This window comes from Chenopodium album, chromosome 10 (genome assembly GCF_948465745.1).
Source record: "Chenopodium album chromosome 10, dcCheAlbu1.1, whole genome shotgun sequence".
Taxonomy (NCBI): Eukaryota; Viridiplantae; Streptophyta; class Magnoliopsida; order Caryophyllales; family Amaranthaceae; genus Chenopodium; species Chenopodium album.
In genome coordinates, this window is record NC_137843.1 from 9,879,523 (window position 1) to 9,907,338 (window position 27,816).

Below are 27,816 nucleotides of genomic sequence, written 5' to 3' on the forward strand. Positions count from 1 at the left end.
CATAATATTGTCATGGTATCGGAGCTAGGTTCCTTCTCTAACAAACATTAAAAACTTTTTAAAACCACCATGGGCGACACACCACCGCCACCACCGCCGCCTCCTAAAATCGAACCTAATTCCCCTTATTACCTTGGACCTCAAGATCGTCCGGGTGATTTTATTACTTCTCAAAGACTAAAACTTAACAATTATAATGAATGGTCTCACGCAATTTATATTGCATTGTCTTCAAGACGCAAATTTGGCTTTCTTGATGGCACAATCACGAGCTATGCTCCTCCTTGTACAAAGGATGATTGGGTTACGATACACTGCATGCTTGTCTCATGGCTTATGAACACCATTGATCCGGAGGTCCGTACTATGCTGTCAAATTATGATAATGCTAAAAAGCTATGGGATGACTTGCAAGAACGATTCGGTCTTGTTAATGGACCACGCATTCAACAAATTAAATCAGAAATTAATCGCTGCGAGCAATCGAAATCTATGCCAGTCGCGGTGTACTTTAGCAAGCTCTCGGTGCTTTGGGATGAGCTTGATAAACATGAGCCATTAATTGGCTGCAAGTGTGGCAAGTGCACTTGCAATGTGGGGAAACAACACGCAAACCGTCGAGAAGGAGACCGGCTGCAACAGTTTCTTCTTGGCCTATACTCGGAGTACTATGCTGCGCTTCGCTCCACGCTTTTATCACAAGATCCGCTGCCAACATTAAACAGAGCCTTCCAAACCATCGCCCAAGAAGAACGTGTTCGGGGTATTGCGAACATCAAAGAAGAGCCTCCCGAGGTGGCTGGGTTTGCCGTTCGAATGGAGCCCAACACCAAGCCGCGACTGTCACGTGCCGAAAGAGCAGCCTTGGTGTGCACGTTTTGTAACAAGAAGGGACACGATTCAACTACATGCTTTGATAAACATGGTGTCCCTGCGTGGTATATTGAGAAGTATGGTTCGAAGGATGAAAACAAGGGGGCTGGCCGAGGGAGATCAACACCTGTCAAAGCCAATGCGACCCCCGCAAACCACCCACCTGCTGCCGTGCCTGCTGCTGTACCGGCTGCTGCTCACCTTACCCCCGAACAGTGGCAGGCCGTGATGGCCGTGATGGGTAATGCTATGCCTCCTTCTAACCGTGTCAATGGTAAGTGGATAATTGACACCGGTTGCTCGCATCATGTAACCGGTGATACATCTCACTTATTAAATTTGCGTGATGTTCCCTCTTGCAATGTAGGCCTTCCGGATGGTAAAAATGTAGTCGCCATGAAAGAAGGGGATGTTAGACTAACGGACAAAATTACTCTCTATAATGTTCTCTTTGTTCCTAAATTAAATTGTAACTTGATTTCGGTTTCACAATTGTGTTCAACAAATAATTGTGAAGTCATAACTAACTCTTCTATATGTACTATACAGGACCAACGCACGAGGGAGGTGATTGACACGGGTGATCTTAGGGATGGACTATACTACCTTCGAGAGGAGGCATCTCTTGCAACAATTTCGGTTGAAGACACCTTGAAACTTTGGCATAGGAGATTGGGTCACCCTTCCGAAAAAGTTGTAAAATTACTACCTTTTCTAAGTAATTCTAGTGGTCATTTAAATAAAGATTGTGAAGTGTGTCATCGTTCTAAACACACTAGAGACAAATTTCCATTAAGTACTAATAAAGCTTCCCGTATTTTTGAGATTGTGCATTGTGATTTGTGGGGGCCATATGACAAACCTTCTTCTTGTGGGGCGCATTATTTTTTAACCTTGGTTGATGATTATTCTCGTGCAGTGTGGATATATTTATTGAATGATAAAACGGAGGTGTTTAAAATATTTATGTCCTTTATTGCCATGATTGATAGACAATTTTCTCAGAAAATTAAAATTGTAAGGAGTGACAATGGCACTGAATTTTTTTGTATGAAAAATTATTTTCTTGCACAAGGTATCTTGTTTCAAACCTCATGTGTAGGAACACCTCAACAAAATGGGAGGGTAGAGAGAAAACATCAACACATACTCAATGTAGCTCGTGCCCTTCGTTTTCAGGGGGGGTTGCCAATTTACTTTTGGGGGGAATGTGCTTTAGCGGCCGCTCATATCATAAATCGTACCCCATCTATCCTTTTAGGCAACAAAACCCCTTATGAGATGTTGTTTGGTTCCCCACCTTTATTTCATGAACTTCGTGTGTTTGGTTCTTTGTGCTTTGCTCATAATCAAAAGACAAAGGGTGATAAGTTTGCAAGTCGTAGTCGAAAATGTGTATTTGTTGGATATCCCTTTGGGAAGAAAGGTTGGTATTTATTTGACTTAGACAAAAGGGAATTTTTTGTGTCTCGTGATGTGCGTTTTTTTGAGGATATATACCCATACTTGGATGCCGAAACCACCAACATTGATACTACAATTGATGATTTAAATCCCACAATCACTTTAAGGGAAAATATGGATACTTTTCCCATCATTGATGATGGTGATGATGGGCAGTGGCAGCCTCCTTGTGCCCCCATCATTCACGAACAGCCTGCTGCCCCTCCTCCCCTAGTCACGGCAGCAGCTAACGAAGAGGATGTGGGGGCCCCGGCTCCTCCCTTAATGGGGCGTGGCCACCGCACAAAAATTCCCTCGAGCAAATACAGGGACGACTTTGTCACTCATACACATGTCGCTCGAAATAGTCCATCCGAGGCATCACTCAATCCAATTTCACCACCTCCCTCAGGTATGCCGTATCCTATAGCACATTATGTTAGTTGTGATAAGTTTTCTGCGAAACACCGAAATTTTGTTGCAGCTATAACAGGTGGCAAAGAGCCTCGATCGTTCAAAGAGGCAATGCAAGATGATGGGTGGAAATTGGCTATGAAAGAAGAGATGCGTGCTCTAGAAAATAATGGCACATGGACCTTGGAGAAACTCCCTCCCGGGAAAAAGGCTCTTGGTAGCCAATGGTTGTACAAAATAAAATACAACTCTGATGGAAGTATTGAACGCTTAAAGGCAAGGTTGGTAGTCTTTGGCAATCACCAAAGAGAAGGCATTGATTATGATGAGACCTTTGCCCCAGTTGTCAAGATGACCACGGTCCGTGCTTTTCTTGCTATTGCCGCCTCAAAGAACTGGGAATTGCATCAGATGGATGTCCACAATGCATTCCTTCATGGTGACTTACATGAGGAAGTATACATGAAGCTTCCCCCAGGCTTCACCACGGATGAACCGGGTCTTGTTTGTCGTCTTCGAAAATCTTTATACGGCCTCAAACAAGCTCCTAGGTGTTGGTTTGCCAAACTTACTACGGCGTTAAAGAAATATGGTTTCACTCAATCCTACTCGGATTACTCCCTTTTTACTTTTACAAAGGGGTCGGTTCAACTTAATGTTCTTGTTTATGTGGATGATTTAATTGTTGCAGGGAACAATTCTATGGCCTTGAAATTGTTCAAAAATTACTTGAGCACTTGTTTTCATACGAAGGATTTAGGTGTTCTAAAATACTTTCTTGGCATTGAGGTTGCGCGAAGTAGCTCGGGTTTATTTCTATGTCAACGCAAATATGCATTGGATATAATTTCGGAGACGGGTCTATTGGGTTCGAAACCAGCCGCCACTCCCATGGAACAGAACCATCGATTGGCACGCAACACAAGTCCCCTGCTGGCAGACCCCGAACCTTACAGAAGGTTGGTTGGACGCTTGGTCTATTTGGCTATCACTCGGCCTGACCTTACTTACTCCGTCCATGTACTCTCACAATTTCTGAAAGCCCCACAGCAAGCTCACTGGGAGGCAGCAACTCGAGTGGTTAGGTACTTGAAGAGCACTCCGGGCCAGGGAATTCTTTTACGGTCCGACAGCAACCTCACCCTTAATGGGTGGTGTGACTCCGACTGGGCAGCGTGCCCCCTAACCCGTCGCTCTTTATCTGGGTGGTTAGTCTTCTTGGGTCACTCACCGGTTGCTTGGAAATCTAGAAAGCAACCCACGGTTGCTACTTCTTCCGGGGAAGCAGAGTATCGTTCAATGTCGGCTCTTACGATGGAAATGAAGTGGTTAAAGGGTCTTCTCTTAAGTTTGGGCGTGAATCATCCTCAAGCTATACCGATTTTTTGTGATAGTCAAGCCGCAATTCACATTGCTCAAAATCCGGTTTTTCACGAGAGAACGAAGCATATAGAAGTTGATTGTCATTTTGTAAGGGATGCCATTCAAGAGGGTCTAATTGTTCCTCATCATGTTCGAACAAATGAACAGTTAGCAGACATATTTACAAAGGCCTTAGGAAAACCGCAATTTGATTACCTTCTTAGCAAGTTGGGCATCTTTGATCCAAGTGCTCCAACTTGAGGGGGGGTGTTAGGAAGATATGATAGAATATTTGCAATATCTTATAGTTAGGCAAGATATAATTTCTAGCTATATTTATGTTATTATCTTTTGCTAGGATTTAGTTTCCTAGTTTAAGTTGATCTTCCTTGGAGTCCAAGGGAGACTGGTATAAATATTGGCCTTGATGAATGAGAAAGGTAAGCTATTGAATCATAATATTGTCAGAATCACTACCTGTTTCAGCTGCTTGTTGTAACATTATTGTTTATCGTTATATTACTTAGATCCCATGTTTGATTGTTGGTTGTGTGATTTCAAGGACTCCGATTTTCAAGATGTAGGATTTTGTGGCCATTGCCATCTTTCTTGCAGGTTTTGCACCTGCTGTTTGTGAGATGTGGAGACAGCTTCATTTGATGTGTGTTATAGTCTAAATTAAGTTTACAACATTACAAAAAAAAAAAAAAAAAAAAAAATAATAATACTATATGGAAGCACACTTAACTTCGTGATTGTTGTTTTACATCTAGCTTTGGCATCAGAGATATGTTATTGTTCTGCTTCATCATTTATCTTCTGTAAGATGCATTTTTCATGTTGATTATGATCAACATTATATCATAATAAAAATTGTGAAATTTAACCTTTTAGTAGTGCCAAACCCTTTTATTACCAGTATTACCATTTACCATGACATGATTTTGTTTTGTCATCAGTAGTTTGCAAAAGTTATTATGATTATATGCTGAGAAATTGATGAAATCTTATTTCTTTTATTTGATGATGAGTTTCGAAGTTGCACATTATTTCTCATAAATTTGAAGCTAAGTTCATGTATTATGTTGATAAATTAATAATCTGGACATCATGGGCAAGTTGTTATTAGTGCTCATTTGGTTCACGTAGCAAGTTTTAATTCATGGAATGTTAATTTCCTTGTGAACTTCCTAGAAAATATTTTGATGATGTTTGATTGACACTTATGTCGTGTTTGTTTTGAAGGAAATTTCCCGGTAGGCAGTTTTCCTCTTCTGCTGTTTGGTTTCAATCAGGAAGGAAATTGGAAAATTTGGAAATGATATTCCATAATCCATTTTCCATATTTGCAGTTTCCATTGTATTTGTAAAAAGCCAGAAAATTTGGGTCGGCCTAACAACAACTGCAGCTCTAGTTGTTTACCCATCACGGCCCACACTATAAGAAAATGGGCCATGCTATATCGGTCCACCAAAAATATCAACACTCCTCTTTATAAAAAAAAGGAAAATTTGTTAGAAACAACCTTTTAAAGTGTTCACTTTATTTAAAACAACCTTTTAAATATTTTTTTACAAATTCAGACCACATTATAATTTTTTTTTATCAAAGACAACCTAATGCTAATTTTCGGCGTTGACTCTATTTTTCCGATGTTGACAACGAGTGTATGAGACATGTGACCTCATATATTGCTAATTACACCCCTTTCCCTCCAATTCACTCGTACTAAATCCCCTCCTCTCTCAAAGTAATTTGTCACTTTGAAGGGTTTTAATAGGAGTTAATTGGAGGGGAAAGGGGTATAATTAGCAATATATGAAGTCACGTACCTCACACACTCGTGGTCAACATCGGAAAAATAGAGTCAACGCCGAAAACTAGCATTAGGTTGTCTTTGGTAAAAAAATTTTATAATGTGGTCTGAAGTTGCAAAAAAAAATTTAAAAGGTTGTTTTTAATAAAATAGACACTTTAAAAGGTTGTTTTTGACAAATTTTCCTAAAAAAAATTTCTTATATATAAGAATAAATTAGGGCCATTGATCAAATCAGATCCAACCGTCTACAATACACCTTATTAATAATGGCATTTTTGTAAATTTTGTAGCTGATATACATCTTTATTCTTCCTTTTTCCTTCTATCATTTCTCTCTGTAATTTTCTCAGGTCCCTCTCATACTCTTTCTGAAATTTCAACTAAGGGGTTTCCCTTAGAGGAAGATCAAATAGGCGATATTCAATTATTCATCATCAAATTGTTGTAAGTTTCGGAATTTAATCACTGAATTCCTACATTATTCGAATTTTTTTCATAATGTTGTTCAATTTTGCTCTTTTTTTTTTTTTTCAATTTTCTATGTGTTTTTTCGGCTTATTTATTTATTATTTAATTTATTTGTATACTTTTTCTTGCTGAATTACGGTGTTGATTGTTCTAATTGGATGATATTTCAATACATTCTTTATGTGTGTTCAATTGTTCTGAGTTATGTTTTGTTTTCCGAATTTTGTGTTTGCGATCAAAATTTTGATGATATTTGGCCGAATATTCTGTGTTATATAGAGTTGTTCAATCTAATGTTGTTAATTTTTGTAGAATTCTATTGTTTTTGATAGTTTACATTTGCATTTCTCTTTGAATCGATTATTGTAAAATCTAAGGTTTTTTTCTCCTAAATTCATACGAAGTACTGTAGTAGTATAGTTGCTCGAATTTAAGGTGTTTGGTATGGTATTTTTATAGGGCTAGAAACGGAATCGTGTTACCGTTTTCGTTTCCGTTAGAACATGTTTGGTTGATGAGTTAAGTAACAGAAACCGTTTCTTTCCTCTAACCCATTCCACCACTTTGTTTCCGGTGTAAAACATGGGGAAACAAATCCCGTTTCTCTCCTCTAACTCAAAAAGACAACTCTACCTCTTCTCTCTCCTCTCATTTCTAAAAAAAATCCCAATTTTGATTGATCAAAGCTATAGATTTCGCTCAATTTGTTAAATTTTCCTATTTGATTTTTTGATCTATTTATTGATTGCTATTTTCCATCCACGGTGTTAATTTCTAGGGTTTTTTGTCCTAATTTTTCTGTTTTATTTGAGTTTTACTTTTCTCAGTTGAATCTCCTGCTTTTTGCTTCATGACATTATTGCTAATATGATGCTTGAATCTTGATGCTTCCAACGTTTATCCAATTTCCAGGTATTCTTTTTTAATAATGAACAAAATTCTGTAATCAGTCTTGTAACATTATAGTATATAGTTTAGTGATATTGTTTTATATGATTGTAACTGAAATGCAAATCGCTTACAGTATACACTAATCTCTACATGTTTGATCTTTCCTAGATTTAGAATTCATTTTTGGGTGCTCATAACCTGTTTGATAAAAAGCCTAGCTGAAATTTTAACTATATGATAGCTTGTCTTTGTTATAATACAAAATTTGATCTTGCATTTATACAAAATTATACTTCTTCTGTTTCTTTATAGTTGCAACACTTCTCTAAAATGGAAATGTCACAATAGTTGCAACACACTATAAAAGGAAGGTTTTTATGGTGAAAATTGTACTATTACCTTTAATTAAAGTATATGACCCACTTGATTATACTCCTAATAACCTTTTAACCTCATTTTAAGTGTATTATAACATGTGTGGTTCACTTTTCTTAAATAGTGTGATAAAGTGTGTGTTGCAACTATAAAGAAACGGAGGAAGTAAATGGTAGTATGTTATTGCTTATTGTATATGATCAGAACCAGAAATGCTTGATTCTATACACTTTATCGAATTCGGCTAATCTTTTTTACTCCCTAATACTCTCTAATTAATGAAGGGATAGCATAAGATAAAGGTAGGATATAAAATTGTTTCTCTTACTAGGTTTTGTATCTTCCCTTTAAGTTGATCAAGAAGATTTGGTTAAAATGATCAAGAAGATCAGTAAGTAGAAAACTGTTGTTGCTCATATACTAGGCTTATTTTTGCTCGTTTTTTTGTTTCCAAGTTATCTATACCAAACAAGAGGAAACAAATTGGTTGTAATCGTTTACATTTCCTTATGAATACCAAACAATTAGTAAGGGTAAAACTATATATTACCCTTTCCCCCCCTAATTTGTTTCCAATCCGTTACCTTTACTAATTTGATACCAAACGCCCCCTTAGGTTACCCTTTCAAGTTGCTTGGTTTTTTTCCCCTTTTTCTCGGGGGTAGCATGTGCCCCCCGCTAGTGACTCCACGTTAGTGTAGGCTTATAATTCTCCTGATTCTAAATTTGAAGATGATAGGGGGTATAATGATCAAGTCATCAAAAGATTATCTTCCTCTTAAGAATCTGTATTAGCAAAACTTGGAAGAAGTCATGAGTTGTTTAAACATTAAACTAAGTTGTACTACAGGTGGAATGTAATCATTGAAGCCTAATAATTATTTTCAATAAGCTCGATGATTAGGAATCAAGCAAGATCCGCATTTGTTGGTGATTTCATGTTTTTGAAGACAGTTTGATTTGCTTTTAGTAGTACAATTTGTTATTAGTATACTACTAAAAACAAATTTTACTACTATAAACAAAACATGATCTGCAAGTGTGCAAAGTAATGGGGTTAAAAAATTACTCATAGTAGACGTCAACCTGTGCCTGTGCTATTTTATTGAGACTAGGCCAAATCAAAGCAATATAAATTGCTAATGGCTAGCTAATCCTTACCCAGACCGAGCTAAAACCTTAATGCCAAACAAGAGTTTTAGAGAGTAAAAGAGAGTAGTAGAGGGTTACCAATGTTACTGTCATCTTATATCGCCCTTACAAATCTAGTCTTGAAATTGGGCTCCCTTGCCTATGATGAATACATAAAGATAGATGGGGTGGGGCATGAGCTTAAGTCTCTCGAGAATGAGCTGAGATTTATGAAAGAATTCTTGAGAAATTCTCACCGGCAGTATGAATTAGTGTCGGATGAGTTAGTGAAGCAAATTAGAGAGGTTTCTTTTGAGGCACAGGATATCATCGAAAGCACCATTCTCTCCATTGAGATGCAAAAATGGAAGACAATTTCTGGGAAAGTCGTCTGCAGCCTACTTTACGCAAAAGAACTCCATGAAGTGGACAATAAGGTTCAGGACATCAAAGTGATAATTTCAGAGATACATGCTAACAAGGAAAAGTATAGCATCAACGCTGGTGAGAGTTCTAGAGACTCTAGCTTTGAGGCCACCCTAAAAAGGCAGAGGGAGGAGGTTGATAAAGATCTCGTGGGGTTCAAGGATGTGAAAATCACATTGTTGAACCAATTGACTAAGGGGTCAAACAAAAGGGAGATTATATCTATAGTAGGGATGGGCGGCCTAGGGAAGACGACAATTGCCAAGAGTCTATACAACAGCCCAACCGTTAACATTTATTTTAAGAATCGTGCGTGGGTGACAGTGTCAAAAGATTATGATACTCGTCAAGTTATGCTCACCATCCTCAAGGAAATGATGAAGTGCAAAGCAATCAACCTCGAGAGTCTTAATGCACAAGAGTTGAAGAAGGCTCTACAGAGCCACCTCCAGAAGAACAAATACTTGATCTTTTTGGACGATGTGTGGAACTCAAAAATGTGGGATGAGGTCGAGGACTGCTTCCCTGACAAGAAAAATGGCAGCAGGATCCTCATTATCACCCGCAATACTCCAGTGGGTAGGAAAGCTAGTAAATATAGTCCAAGTGATGCGCTTTGTATTTTCCGACATCTTGCAATAACAGAAAGTTGGGACCCCTTTAAAGAAAAGGTGTTTGGAGAAAAATCTTACCATCCTAAGTATGAAAGCTTGGGTATGAAAATAGTTGAGAAGTGCAAGGGGTTACCCTTGGCCATTTTGGTGATAGCGAGATTGTTAGCTGGCCAGGAGCTGTTAACAGCTATATGGAATAGGACACTCGCAGATGTGAGTGTTCCCCTAGAAGAAGATGAAGTATGTTTTGCAATACTAGGTTTAAGTTACCGTTATCTACCATTAAACTTGAGGCCTTGCTTTCTCTACTTTGCGGTTTTCCCTGAAGACCGTGACATATCTGTACGAAGGCTAATTGCACTATGGTTGGCAGAAGGGTTCATAGAACCAGGTGGGAACCTACCTCCAGAACAAGTGGCTGAGAGTTACTTGGATCAACTCATTGATCGAAATTTAGTCCAAGCAGGGAAGAGAAGGACTATTGATGATGGATTAAAGACTTGTCGAATTCATGATATTGTACGAGAACTTTGCATCGATGAGGCCATGAATGAGAACTTTATATCTATACCTTCTAGGAAGGGATCTACATCTTCAATCAACAACATCAAGCCACGAAGGCTATCCATCCAACAACAGGGAACTACCCTATTGAGCAATTGGGACCCTTCCTCCGTACGTTCATTTATAAACTTTAATCTACACTTTAATAGCTTAGCTTTTTACAAGACCTTAAGTAGCAGTAAGTATAAGTTGCTAAAAGTCTTGGACTTGGGAGAATCCAATCTGACGACTTCAACAACTTAGTCAATTTAAGGTATTTAAGGCTCTTCCTTAGCTCAAAATCCTCCATTCCAAAATCCTTATTTGACCTTTGGAACCTCCAAATGCTTTTCTTAGAGGGTGGCATATCATACAATATTCCATTGAGGTCGCTACTAAAATTGCAACATTTGCAACAACTTGTTATAGGAAAGGGTGGTAAAGGTCATAAATTTTCAGGATATGGGAAAACTCTTTTGTCCAGGAAGCAACTCCACAGCCTTAAAGTCCTATCTACCACTTACCCAAGTAGAGATTTCGAAAATGCTGTCAAAGATGGACTTTGCCCAAATATAAAAAAGTTAGCATTTTGTGGTGTTGAAGGTGGCCAGTCATTGCAAACCTACTTGGCGTATTTGAATGATTTACAGGTGCTAAAGATATCCTTTTCCAACTCCAAGGATATATTCAGAGGAGTCCGCGACTTTGATCTTCCTGAAAACCTCACAAAGATAACGTTGAAATCCTCAAGATGGTCAGATGCTTCAATGAATATGCTAGGTAAGTTTCCTGAGCTTACCACCCTTAAACTAGTCAATCTTAACTATGCCAATCTCATTGCACCAGAAGGTTCATTTCTTAACTCAATACCCTTCATTTGGACACTATCCGAGGTGAAGAAGTATGGTTTTTCAAAATCAATACTACACTAGAGCATTTATATGTTAAAAAATGCAGCTGTGACTTTGACAAGTACATTTTCTTGCTGCGTGGCCTTGAAGATATTAACATAGTGTCCCCAAACCCGCGTTTGGAACTACTAATACAGAGACTTAAACAAGAAAAAAGTATCAGATGCAAGCTGCAAATGCACTAGAGAGTTCGTTCAATAAGCATGATCATTCCAGCTATCAACACTCATCACCAAGTAGCATTACTTGATCACCTATTTAAATTCAAGCATTATTAGTTATGGATTCAGTTAAATAATCAAACTGTTGTATTGCATACTCCTGTGCTTCATTTTAGTATTTTAATTAATATATTTTGTTTTAGTTCTTATTTCTCTTAGCAGTTAGTTGTAGTATTCTAAAACTAATAAAATTTTCTTTGATGCTTGGTTTTACAACACTTCTATGATCGATCAAAGTTACCATTTTTCTGTTGTTCCTCCCCCCTTCTCCCCCCCCCCCCCCAATTCATGTTGATTATGAACAACATTGTATCACAATTGTGAAGTTTAAATCTTTTTAGTCGTGCAAAACCTTTGATTACCATGGCATGATTCAGTCATCACTAGTTTGCTGAGAAATTGATGAAATCATATTTCTTTTATTTGATGATGAGTTTTGAAGTTTGAAGCTATGTTCATGTATTATGTTGGAAAAATTGTGAATTTGGATATAATGGGCAAGTTGTTAGTAGTGCTCGTTTGGCTTGGTTGTGTTTGTATTGGAGGAAAACATACCGTTGTTAATAGCTGGTCTCGAGACCAGCTAGAGTTGGTTGATCTCTCAGTAAAAAATGAACATTTACCCTTATAAAAATGAACATTTTTTAACTAATTATTTTACAATAATTTTGAATTTCTCAGTAATTAAATGTTCATTTTCATACAATATGATGTTCATTCGTATAAAATAAATGTTCATTTTCTAACTAACATATTTAATTTTACCAATACGAGTACTGAATCGCGGTTTCAAAATCGTGAGCTCCACCGCCATTAACAACCTTAGCTTCACCTTCACTATTAACATTCTCAGAATTATTCCTTTCACTATCATTATTCTCAGCACCATCAACAATTTTGTCATCATCACCAGCTTCTCCATTAGAGATTTTCTTCGAAACCTCCGCTTCTTCCGCCATGGAAGAAGAAGTAAAAGCTTTGATACTCGCACCACCAACTGCATTGTCTCTCTGGCGAACAGAATCGCAATAATCTGCCACCATCACCGTTGTCATCGCCGTCGCACCGATAATCTCCGTGCGATTCTGAGATCACCATAAGAGAAAAACTCGATTTCCAGAAATTTCTTCAAATAATTAAATGTTCATTTTTTTTCTAGTAAATGATCATTTTTTTCTAGTAAATGTTCATTTTTATAGTGCGGGACCAGCCAGTTATGGCTGGTCTCGAGACCAGGGAAAAATTTGCGGGAAAACATATTCAAACTATTTTCCTTCTTTTATGCTGTTTGGTTTCAGTGGGACGGAAATAGGAAAATTTGGGGTGATATATTCCATAATTCCATTTTTCATGTGAATCGCTAAACAACGCTCTCATTTTACAGGGCATCGTTCTCTTTTTGACATGGAAGGACGATATTGCTCTTTGTGCAAGTTATAGCATATAATGGTATAATATCATTCCCGACCTCTCTAATTACTACCACGTGCTAAAAAATAAAATTCCCCGACCCCACCACATCTGACCTCACCACCACATTCGATCCACTACCAAAAATCCGAGTTTTTTTTTTTTAAAAAAAAATTATTAATATTCCATCGAATTTTTAAAAAGTGAGAAATTTGAGCCGGCCCAGTCCATTAATCAGCCCTAGTTGTACACTAAACAATCTGGACAAATTTGCTATATTTACTCATCACGGCCCACACCCTAAGAAAATGGGTCATGCTAGATGGGTCCACTAAAAAAATCAAACACAAAAAGATCACTAATTTTTATGAAGGGCCGAAGGGGCTAATTTCATATGGCAATTAATTATTCGCTCCCTCCCCCATAATATATAGTTCCATTTTATTTTCATGGTCAAACTAAAAAATTCTTGACCAAAAATTCTAATTAATTATACATAACTATGTTATGTGCGTTATTCTATTATTGTTAGATTCGTCTCAATGTGTATTTTATAAATATAATGTTTTATAATTTTATTTACAATGCAATAGTGATAGTCATAGATGCATTTTGAACATTATGCAAAATAAGATAGCCATAATATAATGGAATCGAGGGATTAATAATAAGAAAATACGGAGTTCTAGTTATTGATGAATTTTGTTACAGTTATCAAAAAATGTTCTTGAAGATCAAATACAAAGACTAGGGAACTCTCCAAACGCATGACTTGGTCTATCAATTGACTTACCTGCTACATTGCGTTGGCTTCTTTTGTTGTTTGGATGCCACTTAAGGTTTCGTGTCTCACATTCATGTCAAAATCATTGTAGATTTTAATGATGTATGAGTACCACCTTATTTTAACTACTAACAAGTTTAGGTTAAAAATTCCCAATGAATAGTAAGCATTCACATTCATAAGACACTAAAGTCACTAATGCCCCCTCTCTCCCATACTTTCATAGTTGCATCACTTTGACGACATGATATTTAATCTCCGTTTCACAATGATATTTCTGTTTGACATCTTTGACTTTTAAAAGGAAAAGAGAATATTCTAAATTTCTCTTAATCTATAAGAACAAATATAGTCATGTGGGATCTACTTTGGTGAGTAGATTATTAATATCTAACTTTTATAATTTTTGCTAGTGTGAGATTAAAAATATTTGCAATAAAAAATGGGTAAAAACTTACATCGATTCACGAAATAGGAACATCATTCTGAAACGGAGGGAGTAATATAATTAATTATCAATTAATATTTTCCTAAAATCAAAGTTTATATAAATTGGTAAACATCTAACCATTATTTTAGTCATAATGAGTCTTGAAGACTCGGGATAGTGACTTTCACTGGATGATCAATTTAGGGGGGAAAAATCATTTTACAATAATGTTTTGAACACTATATGCGTTAATATAAATTCAATAGTTTATACTCCGTATATACTAAGATTTGTGTTCAATTAATAGCAAAATTGAATAGTCAAGAGGGCCGTGTAAAAAAGTTAAAATGAAGCGAAATAATTAAGGACACTTGTCCGCCAAGAAATGAATTGAATGGGAAATTTACACCAAATAATGTTAATCAAATGAACTTAGTATTAAATTGAAAGGTTAAGAAGTGATGACTACTGCATGACGTCACCTCATCAAGCTAATTAGTCAATTAGCTATTTGCATCTTCGGGCCTTCACACGGGACCACTCGGTGTTTACTAGTAGTAGCCACGGTCGTTTACCCTCTCCACAATTTGGTACAGCTATTGTTTTTCTTCAAATAATGTTGACTAGCTTAGTTATGAATCACTATAGGAAACAACATTCTTCCATCATTTAAATAGACATTAAAAAATGATTTACATTGAAATGACCACAAAGTTTGCCAAAATTTGAAATATTAAACGCGCCCGTTGGCTCAACTGATTGACCTATAAATGAAACATTTTGGTTCATGGTCAAGTATTCTTGACTTGTAACAAAAATAAACTGATCTAAAATGGATTCGAATCTAATGACGTAAACTTGATTTGATAAACCTTTTTCATAAGTTTGATTTTCATGCCTTGATAAACATTATTTCATGAAATAATGTTTATCAATCCTCAAATTCATACTAATAGATTAATTGGTCGGATATGTGTACGTGGTTGAAAAGAGAGGTTTTTAATACTATGTTGAAGGACCACATCAACTAAAAGGTTAAGATATAATTGAGGTCCAAGAATAGGTTTTATACTCTATTAATATTTATAGCAATTTAACACATTAATAATAATATATAATCACAGAAATTGCTAGGAAGACTTGATAGCTTGGATTAGTCACGAATTTCTTGGGAGGAAGTTTCTTTCTTTTATTGAAGTCTCAGAACGGGAGTCGAGGACTAACATAACATTTTCCATGATGTTGCCATACTATAATCTCTAGTTTTCTACGTTGCATTGAATGTTTGGTCATGATGATTTCCATTTTAGTAAAAAAGAAAAACATCAAAATTGATATTTTAAATGTATATTGAAACTATTTCAAAATTATTGTACATAATACGAGTAAGATTTTCTTATTTATTTATATATTGGAGAGTAATAAAGAATAATGTGGCTAACATTAATAAACTCTAGTCTCTAAATAAAAATCTTATTTAATAAAAATCTTATCCCTAAGTATGTAACAAACTCATGTCAATCAAATTCCACTTGTGGTTAAGGTAACGACTTCAAAAAAAAGTAACGACTTCGGGCATGGCTAGCTCTCATAGTGTGACATGGCGATATTTTTTGTAAAGAATTTTCATAAACAAGCCAAACTCTAACCCCCAAAACCCTTAATCAACAGACTACAAAATTACATTTAATTATAAATAATTTAGAATTATGTAAAAGTCAAAATATTAGTCCGTATAAGTGAAAGGAAAGAAGAACAGGTTTTAAATACAAGGACCGTTGCTAGATCGATCATGTTGGCTAGGTGACTCTTGATGGGGTTTAGACTTTGGAGTAATTAATGGTTTATAACTTTATATAGAGGAAACTTCATTGTATTAGTGAAGACGTGTGAAGTGTCAAGAGGAGAAGAAATAGCATTATTTGATTATTTCCATGTACGTTGCCATGTTATTAATTGCTACGTGATTAAATAGTAGTAACTAGTCTACAAAATTATGAATTAGATTATTTTCGGTAAGTAAATAGTTGGTCAATGTCAATATTTCTTAATCAGAAAATTATAGACACTTGTAATTGTAGTCATCACCGAGTGAACTGCCGTAAACAAACTAGGAACATACTCACATCTTTTCTTATTCATTTTCTTGGGGCACAAGGTCTACGGAATGTGAACACAACGTAATGCTAGCAATTTTCAAGTCTAACTTGTTAGAAGTAGTAGGTTAAGATAATACAACCACAAGAATCAAAATATCTGGTGGTTAAAAATCTAGAACGACCTGAAAATGTTGATTAACATGTAAAATAGCGATACCTTAATTAGCAAGTCCTAAAACAAATACTAATATAAGAAGGGGCCGTGTAGCAGTTGAAGTCAATAAATATATATGTAAACAGGTCTTCATCACATTAACTAGTAAAGAAAATTTTTAAATATGAGTAGAAAATTATTTAAATTGTATAATTTACATGAAATTCTGGTACAATTTCTTATTCATTTCTATCTTCCACTGTACCTAGCCCGCTATATATATAAATGTTACATCATAGCTCTATCATTCTCATTGTAAATAATCCATATGTCATTCATCAAAGTTATGAATACGCTCTCTTTCATCATATATATACTTCACAATGACCAATAATCAAAATTATCCTAACACAATGAAAGAAAAAGAGTTAGAGAAAGAAAAAGAAAAAATCATGAAACTCCTTGGTTTGTCTCATTCTAAAATGTATCTTCATGAGCGATCACCGTTTGAAATTACCCCCACCCTAGGAAGCAACCTAATTCCTCGGGAAATAAATACCAACATTCTAATTTATGCCATTACTATTGATGTAGATATGGGAGATGGAAGATATCAAACAAATAATTTCCAACGTGGTATCAGAACTAATGTGATTAGTGATCTTGAGCTCCACACGGCAGCAAGGTGCGGAAACACCAAAGAAGCTCAGGAGGCGGTTGGTAAGAACAAGGAGCTGTTATGTCACAAGGATTCTCAGGGCGACATACCCTTGCACCTCGCCTTGGAGAATGGCCACATGGAGTTGGCATTTTTCTTGGTTAAGGAGCACCCACAGGGGTCCTACGCCTTGAATCACTCTGAGATCTCTCCTCTTTATCTAGCTGTTTGTCGCAAGGATTTGGACTTGGTCAAGGACATGTTTTGTAGGTTGGCTAAAGATGACAAAGCTCTTGACAATTTAAAGAAAGGAAAATCAATTGTTCATGTTGCCATTGCAGATAATAACAAAGGTAATTAAATGAAAAGCTCTCAATTACTTGTAATTTTCCTGTGTGTACATTATGACACTAATTAACTCAAATTTAATTAGGCGTTTTAGATTTTATTTCCATGTACTAATTGATGGTTGGTTTTGTCTAATCGATCACAGAAATGTTGCATACCATATTCAAATATCAACGCGAGCTAATCAAGTGTACCAATGAAGACGGATTAACCCCTCTTTCTGATGCAGCATTAAATGGTAATCTTGACATAGTTCGTTTCCTTCTCAAAAAATTTCCAAATTCTATAAGTTACCCCAACGACGATAAGTCCAACCCCTTTCACAAGGCAGGCCTAGGGGGCCATGTTGAGGTCTTAAACGAGCTCTATTCCAATTCCAAAACTCGTGGATTGTTGCTAGCCGGTGATCATCGTGGGCGAACTGTACTGCACCTTGCCGCTAAAGAACGTGACAACAAGTTGAGGGATGTAGTCTCATACTTGTTGAACCTAAAGGAGGGTAAGGACCTTATCATGAAGAAAGATGAAAATTTTCGTACACCCGGAGATTTGGCCAAAATGCGCTCAAACAATGAAGTGGAAGAACTTATTAAGGGAATCAAGCCTTAATAGATCGAATTTGTTGCCACTGATAGAAGTATACATTCATTCGTTATTCAATTTCTACAACTTTTTATAGCTTCTACATATATGATATATACAAGTAGTATACTACAAACTATTCAAAAAAAAAAAAAAAAAAAAAAAAAAAAGAAGATATACTACATACATTTTTTTTTTCCTCCATTTGCGTGTGTGTGGACTTAGTCTAGGTTTGAGTGCCAATCACAATAACGTTATAGCATACATTTATATGTATAATATTTTTTTGAAATTACATATGTATAATTCTATTGTATTTGTTTTGTCTATTTTATTTACAAGAATTTTGTGTAACAATATTCTTCCGATTGTCATGTTCTTGTTGGTGGAGATTTTTTAGGTGAAAAAGGCAACTCTAGCTAGATTTTTTTTTTTTTTTTTTTTTTGACAAAACTCTAGCTAGATTGTGGCAGTTGTACATGTCTATTTCAATATCAAGTTCATAATATAATTGTATATCACTATATCAGTGATAGATGTGTTAGCATATCTAGTACGAGTAGAGTTGATCATGACCACCAAGATGACCTTTAGGCTAAAATATGCCCCGTTTAGTCTAGAGTCTCTAGATGGATTAGGCTTTGAGTCAAATCAAGCCAAGCTTCATGTCTTGACGGTGAAATGACTAATTTTTAATTAAATTAAATTAGATTGGCTTAATATAGTTTGTTAGCTCTATATTATTATTATGGTGTACTATATATGTATTTAACATGAAATTGAAAAGTATCTAACATTAAAATGTCTCTGGCCTTAAGGTTTCTCAAAATATCCTAAAAGTGTTTCCTTATTGTTAAAGATATGATATATCGGAAAATATATGTGATATATTTTCCGTATAGATATTGTTATGAGAATAATATATATAGTATTATCTTATGTTAAGATATTATTTAGAGGATATATTTTTAGGGTTTGGTTATGCTAGTATATCTTTTAGGAATATTGTTTCCTATCTTACAAGCCTAAATTTTGTATATAAAATATATATATTGGTTGAATTGTAGGTTTAATTCACAAAATGCTAGATCTAAATTTTATATTTAACTATTAACCTGATCTAATCAAGTATATATCGACTAAGGATTAACTTTCATTTTATCATATAACACCGACCCAATGGTTCTCTTAAATAATTATCTTGACACATTAATTATATTTTTATGTAGTTATTTGAGGGGAGCACAATTCACTACCTCATTAAATATTTAATCCAAGGGTTGATGGGTTATGGTAGACTTTCCAATTTACAATAAAGGTGTTTGCTTCATTAAAACCCTAACCAATGGGAAACAAATTGACTTAATCAGAAACTTTGACGAAGAAAAGTCAATTAAGTTGTCAAGAATGGTGTGCTTCTACTCCCATTACTAGTACACTATTTGGTTTAACTATTTTTGCTTGGCTTTTTAACATGATCCTTTTAGACCGAGTAATCTTTAGACAAGTATTTTTGTGAAATCATACCATATTAATGTGTATAAAATATATAATACCATTAAGGTTAATTATTTATAATTCTAGCCAAATCTAAATTATAACCTTCTTCTAAATTTATAGACTCGATCTCTTACACTTACATACGTATACCACATCGGTTTTATAATGTTCTTTACAAATTTTGTTTTCGTTTGTTTCACAATTTTTTTTAAAAAAAATATATTCACTTTATTCCAGTTGTGGCAAACCTCATTACCTTACCCCTCTTACACAAAAATACTTTGCATCTTTTCATTGAATGTACTAGCTCTCTTTTACTTCACTCACCCACTCGATTATTATGTCTCTCATTCTATTAAATTTGTACTATAAATCTATAATGTACTTAAGAGCCAAATGGAAAAATAATGTAAGTATCTAAGCTAGTTACAGAAATTATTTCATCATCTTCCATTATTTGTATACTAATTAAATTCAGACGCCTCTCTCCTAGCTTTCCAAGTCATTTTTCTGTTTAAAATTAAGTCTTCAAAACCAACCAAGCGCATTAACACTAAAAAATAATATGACTCCTTTACACACCACTCTCACATACTTGTACTAGGATGAGTGGATGACTTGGCTATGTGAAACTATATAAATATATAGTATATACTCAGAGGTGTCAATTTAGATATTCGGATTGAGTTCGATGAGATGAGATTGGGTTAGATCGGGTCTATATAAAGTTGAGTCATGTTAAATTAATGTGTTTATACCAGTCAGAATCTAAATTAGATTAGATTAAGTCAGTGAGCAGGTCAATTTTTCACACCTCCATATATACTTCGTATATTTTCTATAGCAAAGAAAAACAAAAACTTACTCTGTAGTCTACCACTCATGGCAGCACAACTCCAGGCTCATCCCAGCAACACACCACCTTCTCCACCAAAAATCTCCATCAATGCCAGCCACTACTCAATGCTCCTCAACAACGATGCCAATGGTTTGTGGGACGAACTCGATGAAGGTTCCGACTTCTCTAACCTCGTCTGGGAGTCGGATAACAGCACCATCCTACACTTAGCAGCAAGTGTAGGGCAGTTGTACTTGATAAACACAATCATCCAACGATGTCGACACCTTCTTCGTGTTCCGAATACGAAGGGTGATCTTCCTATACATGTTGCTGCACGGTCGTGCCAGTTTGAGGCTGTTAAGAGATTAGTGTTTTGGGCTGATCGGTTCAACGAGATTTCTTTGTTGGAGAGAAAAAATAAGGACAATAATACTGTTCTTCATATAGCATTAGAGAATCAACAAGAGAAAATGGCTAAGTTTTTATTTGAAAAATACCCAAAAACATTTTATTACTTGAATTTGCAGGGGTTTTCTCCCCTTTATCTGGCTATTAAAGCAGAGTTTTGGGATCTTGTTAAATCTATGCTTTCTGAAGCTGTAGTTGACGAGTTTCCTGAGGCTTTGGCTCAATTATTGGAAGGAAAGTCTGTTGTTCATGCTGCAATTATTGCAAAGAGGAAAGGTACAGTACTTTTTATCCAAGTGGATGATTTTTTGAATTCCCAATACAAGTCAAGTCGATTTATAATTAATTGGATGGTGAAGACGTATGCACAATCCAATAAATATCATGCCAGCTTAAAACAAAATATATACTTGTAGCATGAAAACTAAACAAAAGAACAAAAAAAACTTAAACAACGTAAACTCCAATATAAGGAACACCAAATCGTCTCAGGGCCTGTTCTATTCAGCTTATTTTCAGTTCAGTTCAGCTCCAATAAGTTCAGTTTAGTTCAGTCCTTAATTTCTTTCTCTCATAAAAAAATTTAGTTCAATTCAATTCAGTTCAGTTCAGCTTCAATAAGTTCAGTTTAGCTCAATTCAATCAATCAGAACAGACCCTAAGTTATAGCTCTTATGTTGGAGTGCAATTTTTTGTATTTCGTTGGTTTTAGGCTTGATATTCAATACACTGTGCATACACCTCCACCACCATATTTGGCCTAGCTATATCGATGGTAGGGTTAAGAAGTAAAAGGGGTTTAGGAAAAAAAGGATTAAAATAGATGTGTTAAGGACGTTATGAGCCAGTAAAAAACTAAAAATTGGACCAGTAAAATTGGAACAATGTTAAGAATATAATGAACCGAAGGTCAACATCTAGCAACACTACTAGAAAGTGGAATAATCCACTAGCCCGTATATATGATTTGTACAATAAAACAATATTTAAAGTATAAATAATAAGATGAGAGAGGTGAAAGAATAATGTAAACTTGTATTCAATCTATTGAAAATCATATTACATAGTAACATATACTCATGATCTCATATAGTGCAAAACTAAGCTAAAAGTTTATGGAACATAATCTCATGATTATTAGATCACGTCTAACATTAACCTAGGCCACTAAACCTACTACTTTCTATGTCCCTTTTTTTTTCTCAATTGAACTTTTTACAGTCTTCGAGACGCATGTTAAAATGTATATATCTCAAGATCTATAAGTGTAAAAATTATAAAAATTTGATATTAATAAAATATATAATTCGACGAATCCAACAAGATCCCACTTGACTATATTATCTCTTATACATTAATGAGAATTTACGGTCAAAGTTATTAAAAGTTGACTCAAAAATTAGCTATGGGGCAAAAAATTAGGGACAGCGGGAGTACTATTATAACTCCACTAACACAAACTAATTACTTAGTAGAGCATAATCCTTATACATTAGAAGTTAACTAACCACAAATAATTTGAAGCAACATTCCAAGAATCAACGGAGGAAGTAGTACTCATTTAAAAAATTTCGATTTGATGTTCAAATTTAATTATAAGTATTTCATACATTCTGAAAAATTGAGCAGATATCTTGGAAATGATGGTTAAAGGATATAGGGAGCTACTTTACGAGAAGACAGATGAAATGGGAAGAAAACCGCTATCATATGCTGCTTACACAGGCTTCCTTGATGGCGTTCAATACATAATCGATGAATTCCGAAACCAAGCTTACAAAATCGACGAAACTGGTTCATTTCCTATCCATTGGGCTTGCAGTGGAGGTGATATCAAAATAATCAAGGAGTTCTTTTTTCGTTTGCCAATAAAGGCTAGGCTAACGTTGAACAACAAGGGGCAAAACATCCTTCACGTGGCTGCCGCGAATGGGAGAGCCGAGGTTGTCAAGCATATCTTGCAGCAACCGGAACTTGAAGTGATGATCAATATGAAAGATGAAGATGGCAACACTCCCTTGCATTTGGCTTCCAAGAGGAAACATCCTAAGGTGGTTTATGATTTTACTTGGGATGATAGGGTCAATTTAACCCTCCAAAATAAGGATGGATTCACAGCTCTTGACATTGCTGAGGATTATGGAGATCAAATTCCCTCATTTAAAGAGGTACCGATTAATTATTGTAATTGTTGTTGTTTATGTGTTATTTTTTTCTTCATTTCGATTACCATACTACTTTCTCTGTATTAGAATAACTGACTCAGTCAAACTTAGCGCACATGTCGATTCACTAGTTTGGCCTTATTTATACATAATTAAATTTTATTGAAAATTATTAAAATAGTTATATTATTAATTTTTATATTAACACCTATTAAACAACATATTTTATGAAAAAAATATGTTTTTTTTATATTAGTAAGATAATATAGTCAAAATTAATACATGAACAGTGAAAAAAAGTTTAACGTCTCAGTTAATATGGGACGGAGGAATTTTTTTTTTTTTTTTTTTTTTTTATGCAATTAAGTTAATAGTTTTAGGTAAATGATGTACGGAGAACCATGTAGGCTTTTCTTGTTACAAGGACTTTAGTTTGTAATAGACTAGTTCAACGGATTGGGTCTAGGGGCGAAGTGATGAGACATTGAATAACAAGTCTAGGGTAGGGTTCATCTTAGGTATATGTGGAGATGTGATACAAGATTTTAGCATTGGTGAATAAAAATTGATCAAGTGTTCATATATCACTAGATAAATTAGTAGAAATTCGTACCAAATATACATCCCTTTGTTCTATATTGATATTGTTAAGGACTAGAAAAGTAACTAAATATTACTCCGTACTATAGTTATAAGTACTATGTTTCAAAGAAAAGAAGAAAAAAAGTACTACTAATCTACATGCATTCTTTTCTTACAAATATATAAATGATTGTTTACTTTAATTTATAAAACACACAAATTCTAAATTTCAATACTTTCTTGACCCTTTTGAATAGAATTCGATAACCAGTCAAAGTCGTCATTTAAAAAGCGTAGTAATTGTCTACATAGGAAGAGTGGAGGATTAGGGTTGATTGGAAAAGTACGATGAATAAATATTGATTGGATGCCAGAAAAAACAGTTTGATTTTATTTGACTGGATCACGTAATCCGTGATGCATACATAAGTTATATAATATATAAAATGATGTGAAAGGGTGGCTAGCTTTTTAAGATTTCTTTTCCACTTTAAGACTTGCTTTAGCACTTTATAGTGTATTTCAATTCTTTTTGATAGAGTAGCAATAATTATATAGTTAATTATGTACCTGTTACCTCTCACACAAATTTAAAATGAAATTATATAATGGTAATATTATAGTCTATAAATTTTGATTATGAATTAAACATGTATATAATACAAAGTATAAGAACTCTAGATGTATATCTTATGTTTAAATTAGAATTCTAGGGTAAAATATTTCTATAACATACTTGTATATATATTTAAAGGTAAAATAACTTTTTTCAAGAAATGAGCTAGGTGATATTATATATATATAAGCCTTTCAATACATAAGCAAGATACATGCTTCCTATTAATTTCTTACTTATTTACTACTCCAAAGATTTAAAAAAAAAAAAAAAAAAAAAAAAAAAAAGGACATGGCATCATTCTTGAAAGATAACGGGGATTGACTCAATATTGGTTACAATATACCAATATCATTTGAATAATTTTCTCAAACTTTCACCCCAACCAAACCCTCATCCTAGTTTGAAATTTTAGACTATCCATCTTGAAAACTGAAACGTAAATTAAATTTTTAGAAAATGAAAACTTCTAAGATTAATTCCGTTCCTAAAAGTTCGACTTATCCTTGTCAGATTCACATCAAACGAAGTACTTTGTATTCAGTGGCCCAGGATTTCCGAGATGGTGAGTCACCATCAATTATTGATCACTTATGAAAGTACGATTATTTTTTTTTTCCAAATTTTGTTCATAATTAATTTCAAACCAAAAATTATAATAAAATTTACAATCACCAAATTGATTTCAATCCAAAAATAGGACACAAAAATTCATACTACAACCAAGTAATACTTAAAAATTCAATCTTACAAGTCGAAAGTACTACAAATAACATGTTACAAACAATAGTACTATAAAACTATTACATTAAATTAACTTTATGATTTTTTACTTAATTGATAAGCTTTGTGGGAAAATATAAAAATTGATTGCACAAATGTACGATATAAATAACTAAAAAAAAAGTGAGACGACTTAAGAGACCATTTATTAAATATAACCGGTCTCTTTAATGGAAAGCCACGCACACAGGCACACAGCGCAACATCAAAGCGGCCGCCTATCTGTAATAAGCAGTCTCTTTGATAATTTTTTTTTAAAAAAAAATAAATATCAATTTTATTTTTATTTTATTTTATTTTTTTACTGGTGAGTCACGTGCACCATTGTGCACATAAATAGATCCGCCCTTGTTTGTATTTAGTTTCATAAGACATCAAATCTAATTAAAATCACATAACATAGCTTTTTTTTTTTAATTTATATATATATATATATATATATATATATATATATATATATATATATATATATATTGTCAACACTCTCTAATGCACGAGTATATTCTAGCCACATGTAGATGAAGTATTATTTATTCACCTATTATTCAATTTTGCAGCGGTTGACATGGTTATCCTTGAAGTATGCGGGTGTGCCAAGAGCCCCAGAATTTCACAGCCTAAAAATAAATATAATTGAGCCAGCAGACTTTACCATGAATCGCCCTATTAATGCACAACACCAACTTATAAACAATAATCAAAATGCCCCACCTACTTTTATGTTACTTAACCAACAAAGTAACCTAGGAAGATCTCATCCAAATAATAATAAACCAAAAAACAAGTACAAGCAGATAATCCACACGCTACTAGTGGTAGCCACCCTAGTAGCCACAATTACCTTCGCCTCCGGCTTCACCGTCCCTGGTGGTTACAGCAACAACAAGCCCGACGAAGGGATGGCCACCCTAGTCCACGAGTGTGCATTCCAAGTTTTTGTGATTAGCAATACCATTGCCATGTATAGCGCCACCCTTGCAGTGGTCACCCTCATATGGGCCCAACTCGAAGATCTTAGGCTCGTCTTGTTATCACTAGACTTTGCGCTACCCTTGCTCGGAGTTTCCCTAGCCATGATGTCGGTGGCGTTCATGTCGGGTTTGTATGTGGTGTTGCATACCTTAGTGTTTTGGCTAGGTCTTGTGGTGTTAGTCATGGGAGGAATGTTCTTAGGTGCATTATTAGTTTTTTTTATTCCTCTATATTCGCCAAGATCTTGTAGTAAGAACAAGATCTTGCGTAATATTTGTCATGTTCCCTTCACCCTCATGTTGTTAGCTTGTGAGAAGGATAAGGGTGGGAAATAGTGTTAAGACAAAAAAAAAAAAAAAAAAAAAAAAAAAAAAAAAAAAAAAAAAAAAAAAAAAAAACATGTAATAGGCTAGTGCTATATATCTATGAGAAATTTAATTAATATAAAAATTAAAAAGTGCGTTTTATTGTAAAAAGTTTGACAAAAACTAAATGTTATATATATCTAAGATATCAATTAAAGAACAAGGCTGATCTGAACAATCTAGTAATATTTATACTTTTATATTAAAATTAATTGATAATAACAATGAAGAGAAAAGATCATTTGGTACAGATAAGGTATTCATTTTTTTTTTCCCCTTCTCTAACGTACCAAATGATCTTTTCTCTTCTCTTCATTTCTTACAATAATGTGGGACAACTTGCATGCATACACGTGGATAGCAAAGGGGTCTTAACCTCCTAACATTAAATTAAACGACCAAGTGCATAGATTAATAAAACCTTAAACACTAACTACTACATAGTCTACTACCACCAATATAGTTGAACACCGAGTGGAGTAGCGTGGACTAGTCGCCTGGCCTTGTGAAGACTTCAAGCGTGATTATTCCGCAATTGTAAAATATGTCGACATTTCCTTCTAACCTTTTAGGAACATACCATTAACAACTTTCATTTTTCTTATCAACAAGCTAAGTTCATATTTAATTAAGGATATATTTCCTCAGTTTTTTTTTTTTAAAAAAAAATTATATTACTTGCAACATGCATTTCTCAATTTATACTTGTCAATACATTATTTTAATTACTTATTTAATATCTTTAATTAGCAACATGTATAATTATAAAAATTAAATATTGTTAAAGTATACATCGAAACGAATCTAACAACATTAAACATGAATATATTTTTCCTTAAGTATAAATCGTCAAAGCAGAGTATAATATCAAGAAAATATGTTGTTATAATGTCTTAAATTATGATCCGGATTGTAATGGAAATGCTAAACAATTAAATAATGTAGGAAACCTTATGTAGCAAGCTAAGTTACAACTTACAAGCAACAGATTATAAAAAGTGAACGTGTGGCAAGTAACCATTTCACTTAACCTAGCAATTTACATGCATTGCTGATGAAATTATATGTACATTTCTGACTTCAATTCTTTATTTGAATTTCTAGATTCCCATACATTGTCTATCTCCCCCACTATATAAACTCCTCCAATCCATCCTCATTCCCTCAATTCTTCATCAAACATCTCTTGCACCACCCTGAAATAGCCCGATCCAATCCAATCCCGAAGTCTAATAATTAACATACTTAGCTTAAAAACAACAGACTTTGATATCCTATTACAATGAAAGAAAAGGAGATCTTAGAGAAGGAAAAAGAAGAAATCTTAAAACTCATGGGCTACCCACTCCACACCACAACAATGCCCTTTCATGACAGTGCTCGAACTGTGGTGTATGAAATAATGAACACCACCGCGAGATGTAACCTTATCCCACGGCTCATGAATACAACCATCATGGTCTATCCCGCCACAACGATATATAACGCTGATCTATTGATGCAATCGCAAAATAACCATATCAATTATCAAGGTATTATCAATAATACTTCTAACGGAGGAGGTAACATCAATAATAACGTTCTTGCCGATGTACGTGCTGCCATTGCGAGTCAAAATCAAGGTATA

General features: G+C 34.6%; 3 protein-coding genes across 3 annotated transcripts; all 3 read left to right on the forward strand.

Moving 5' to 3' along the window:
• The first annotated feature begins 8,878 nt into the window (after nt 1-8,878).
• LOC145564764 (putative disease resistance protein At1g50180) lies at nt 8,879-10,624 on the forward strand. The gene has a single exon (XM_081624972.1). It carries the CDS (start codon nt 8,879-8,881, stop codon nt 10,622-10,624), a length of 1,746 nt encoding a protein of 581 aa, XP_081481098.1.
• Nucleotides 10,625-16,644: 6,020 nt separating this feature from the next.
• LOC145563487 (uncharacterized) lies at nt 16,645-18,047 on the forward strand. The gene is made up of 2 exons (XM_081623933.1): nt 16,645-17,380; nt 17,521-18,047. Exons 1-2 carry the CDS (start codon nt 16,753-16,755, stop codon nt 17,982-17,984), a joined length of 1,092 nt encoding a protein of 363 aa, XP_081480059.1. The 5' UTR covers nt 16,645-16,752; the 3' UTR covers nt 17,985-18,047.
• A 2,292-nt stretch (nt 18,048-20,339) lies between these two features.
• LOC145564766 (protein ACCELERATED CELL DEATH 6-like) lies at nt 20,340-26,159 on the forward strand. The gene is made up of 3 exons (XM_081624973.1): nt 20,340-20,982; nt 22,336-22,874; nt 25,410-26,159. Exons 1-3 carry the CDS (start codon nt 20,340-20,342, stop codon nt 26,157-26,159), a joined length of 1,932 nt encoding a protein of 643 aa, XP_081481099.1.
• The last annotated feature ends 1,657 nt before the right edge of the window (nt 26,160-27,816 follow it).

Excerpts from the sequence above, each read along its gene's own strand:
- LOC145564764 (XM_081624972.1), top strand. The coding sequence starts at position 8,879 with ATGTTACTGTCATCTTATATCGCCCTTACAAATCTAGTCTTGAAATTG.
- LOC145563487 (XM_081623933.1), top strand. The coding sequence starts at position 16,753 with ATGACCAATAATCAAAATTATCCTAACACAATGAAAGAAAAAGAGTTA. Across the intron at positions 17,381-17,520 it reads CATTGCAGATAATAACAAAG|AAATGTTGCATACCATATTC; the intron begins GTAATTAAATGA and ends AATCGATCACAG.
- LOC145564766 (XM_081624973.1), top strand. The coding sequence starts at position 20,340 with ATGGCAGCACAACTCCAGGCTCATCCCAGCAACACACCACCTTCTCCA. Across the intron at positions 20,983-22,335 it reads AATTATTGCAAAGAGGAAAG|ATATCTTGGAAATGATGGTT; the intron begins GTACAGTACTTT and ends AAAATTGAGCAG. Across the intron at positions 22,875-25,409 it reads AAATTCCCTCATTTAAAGAG|CGGTTGACATGGTTATCCTT; the intron begins GTACCGATTAAT and ends TCAATTTTGCAG.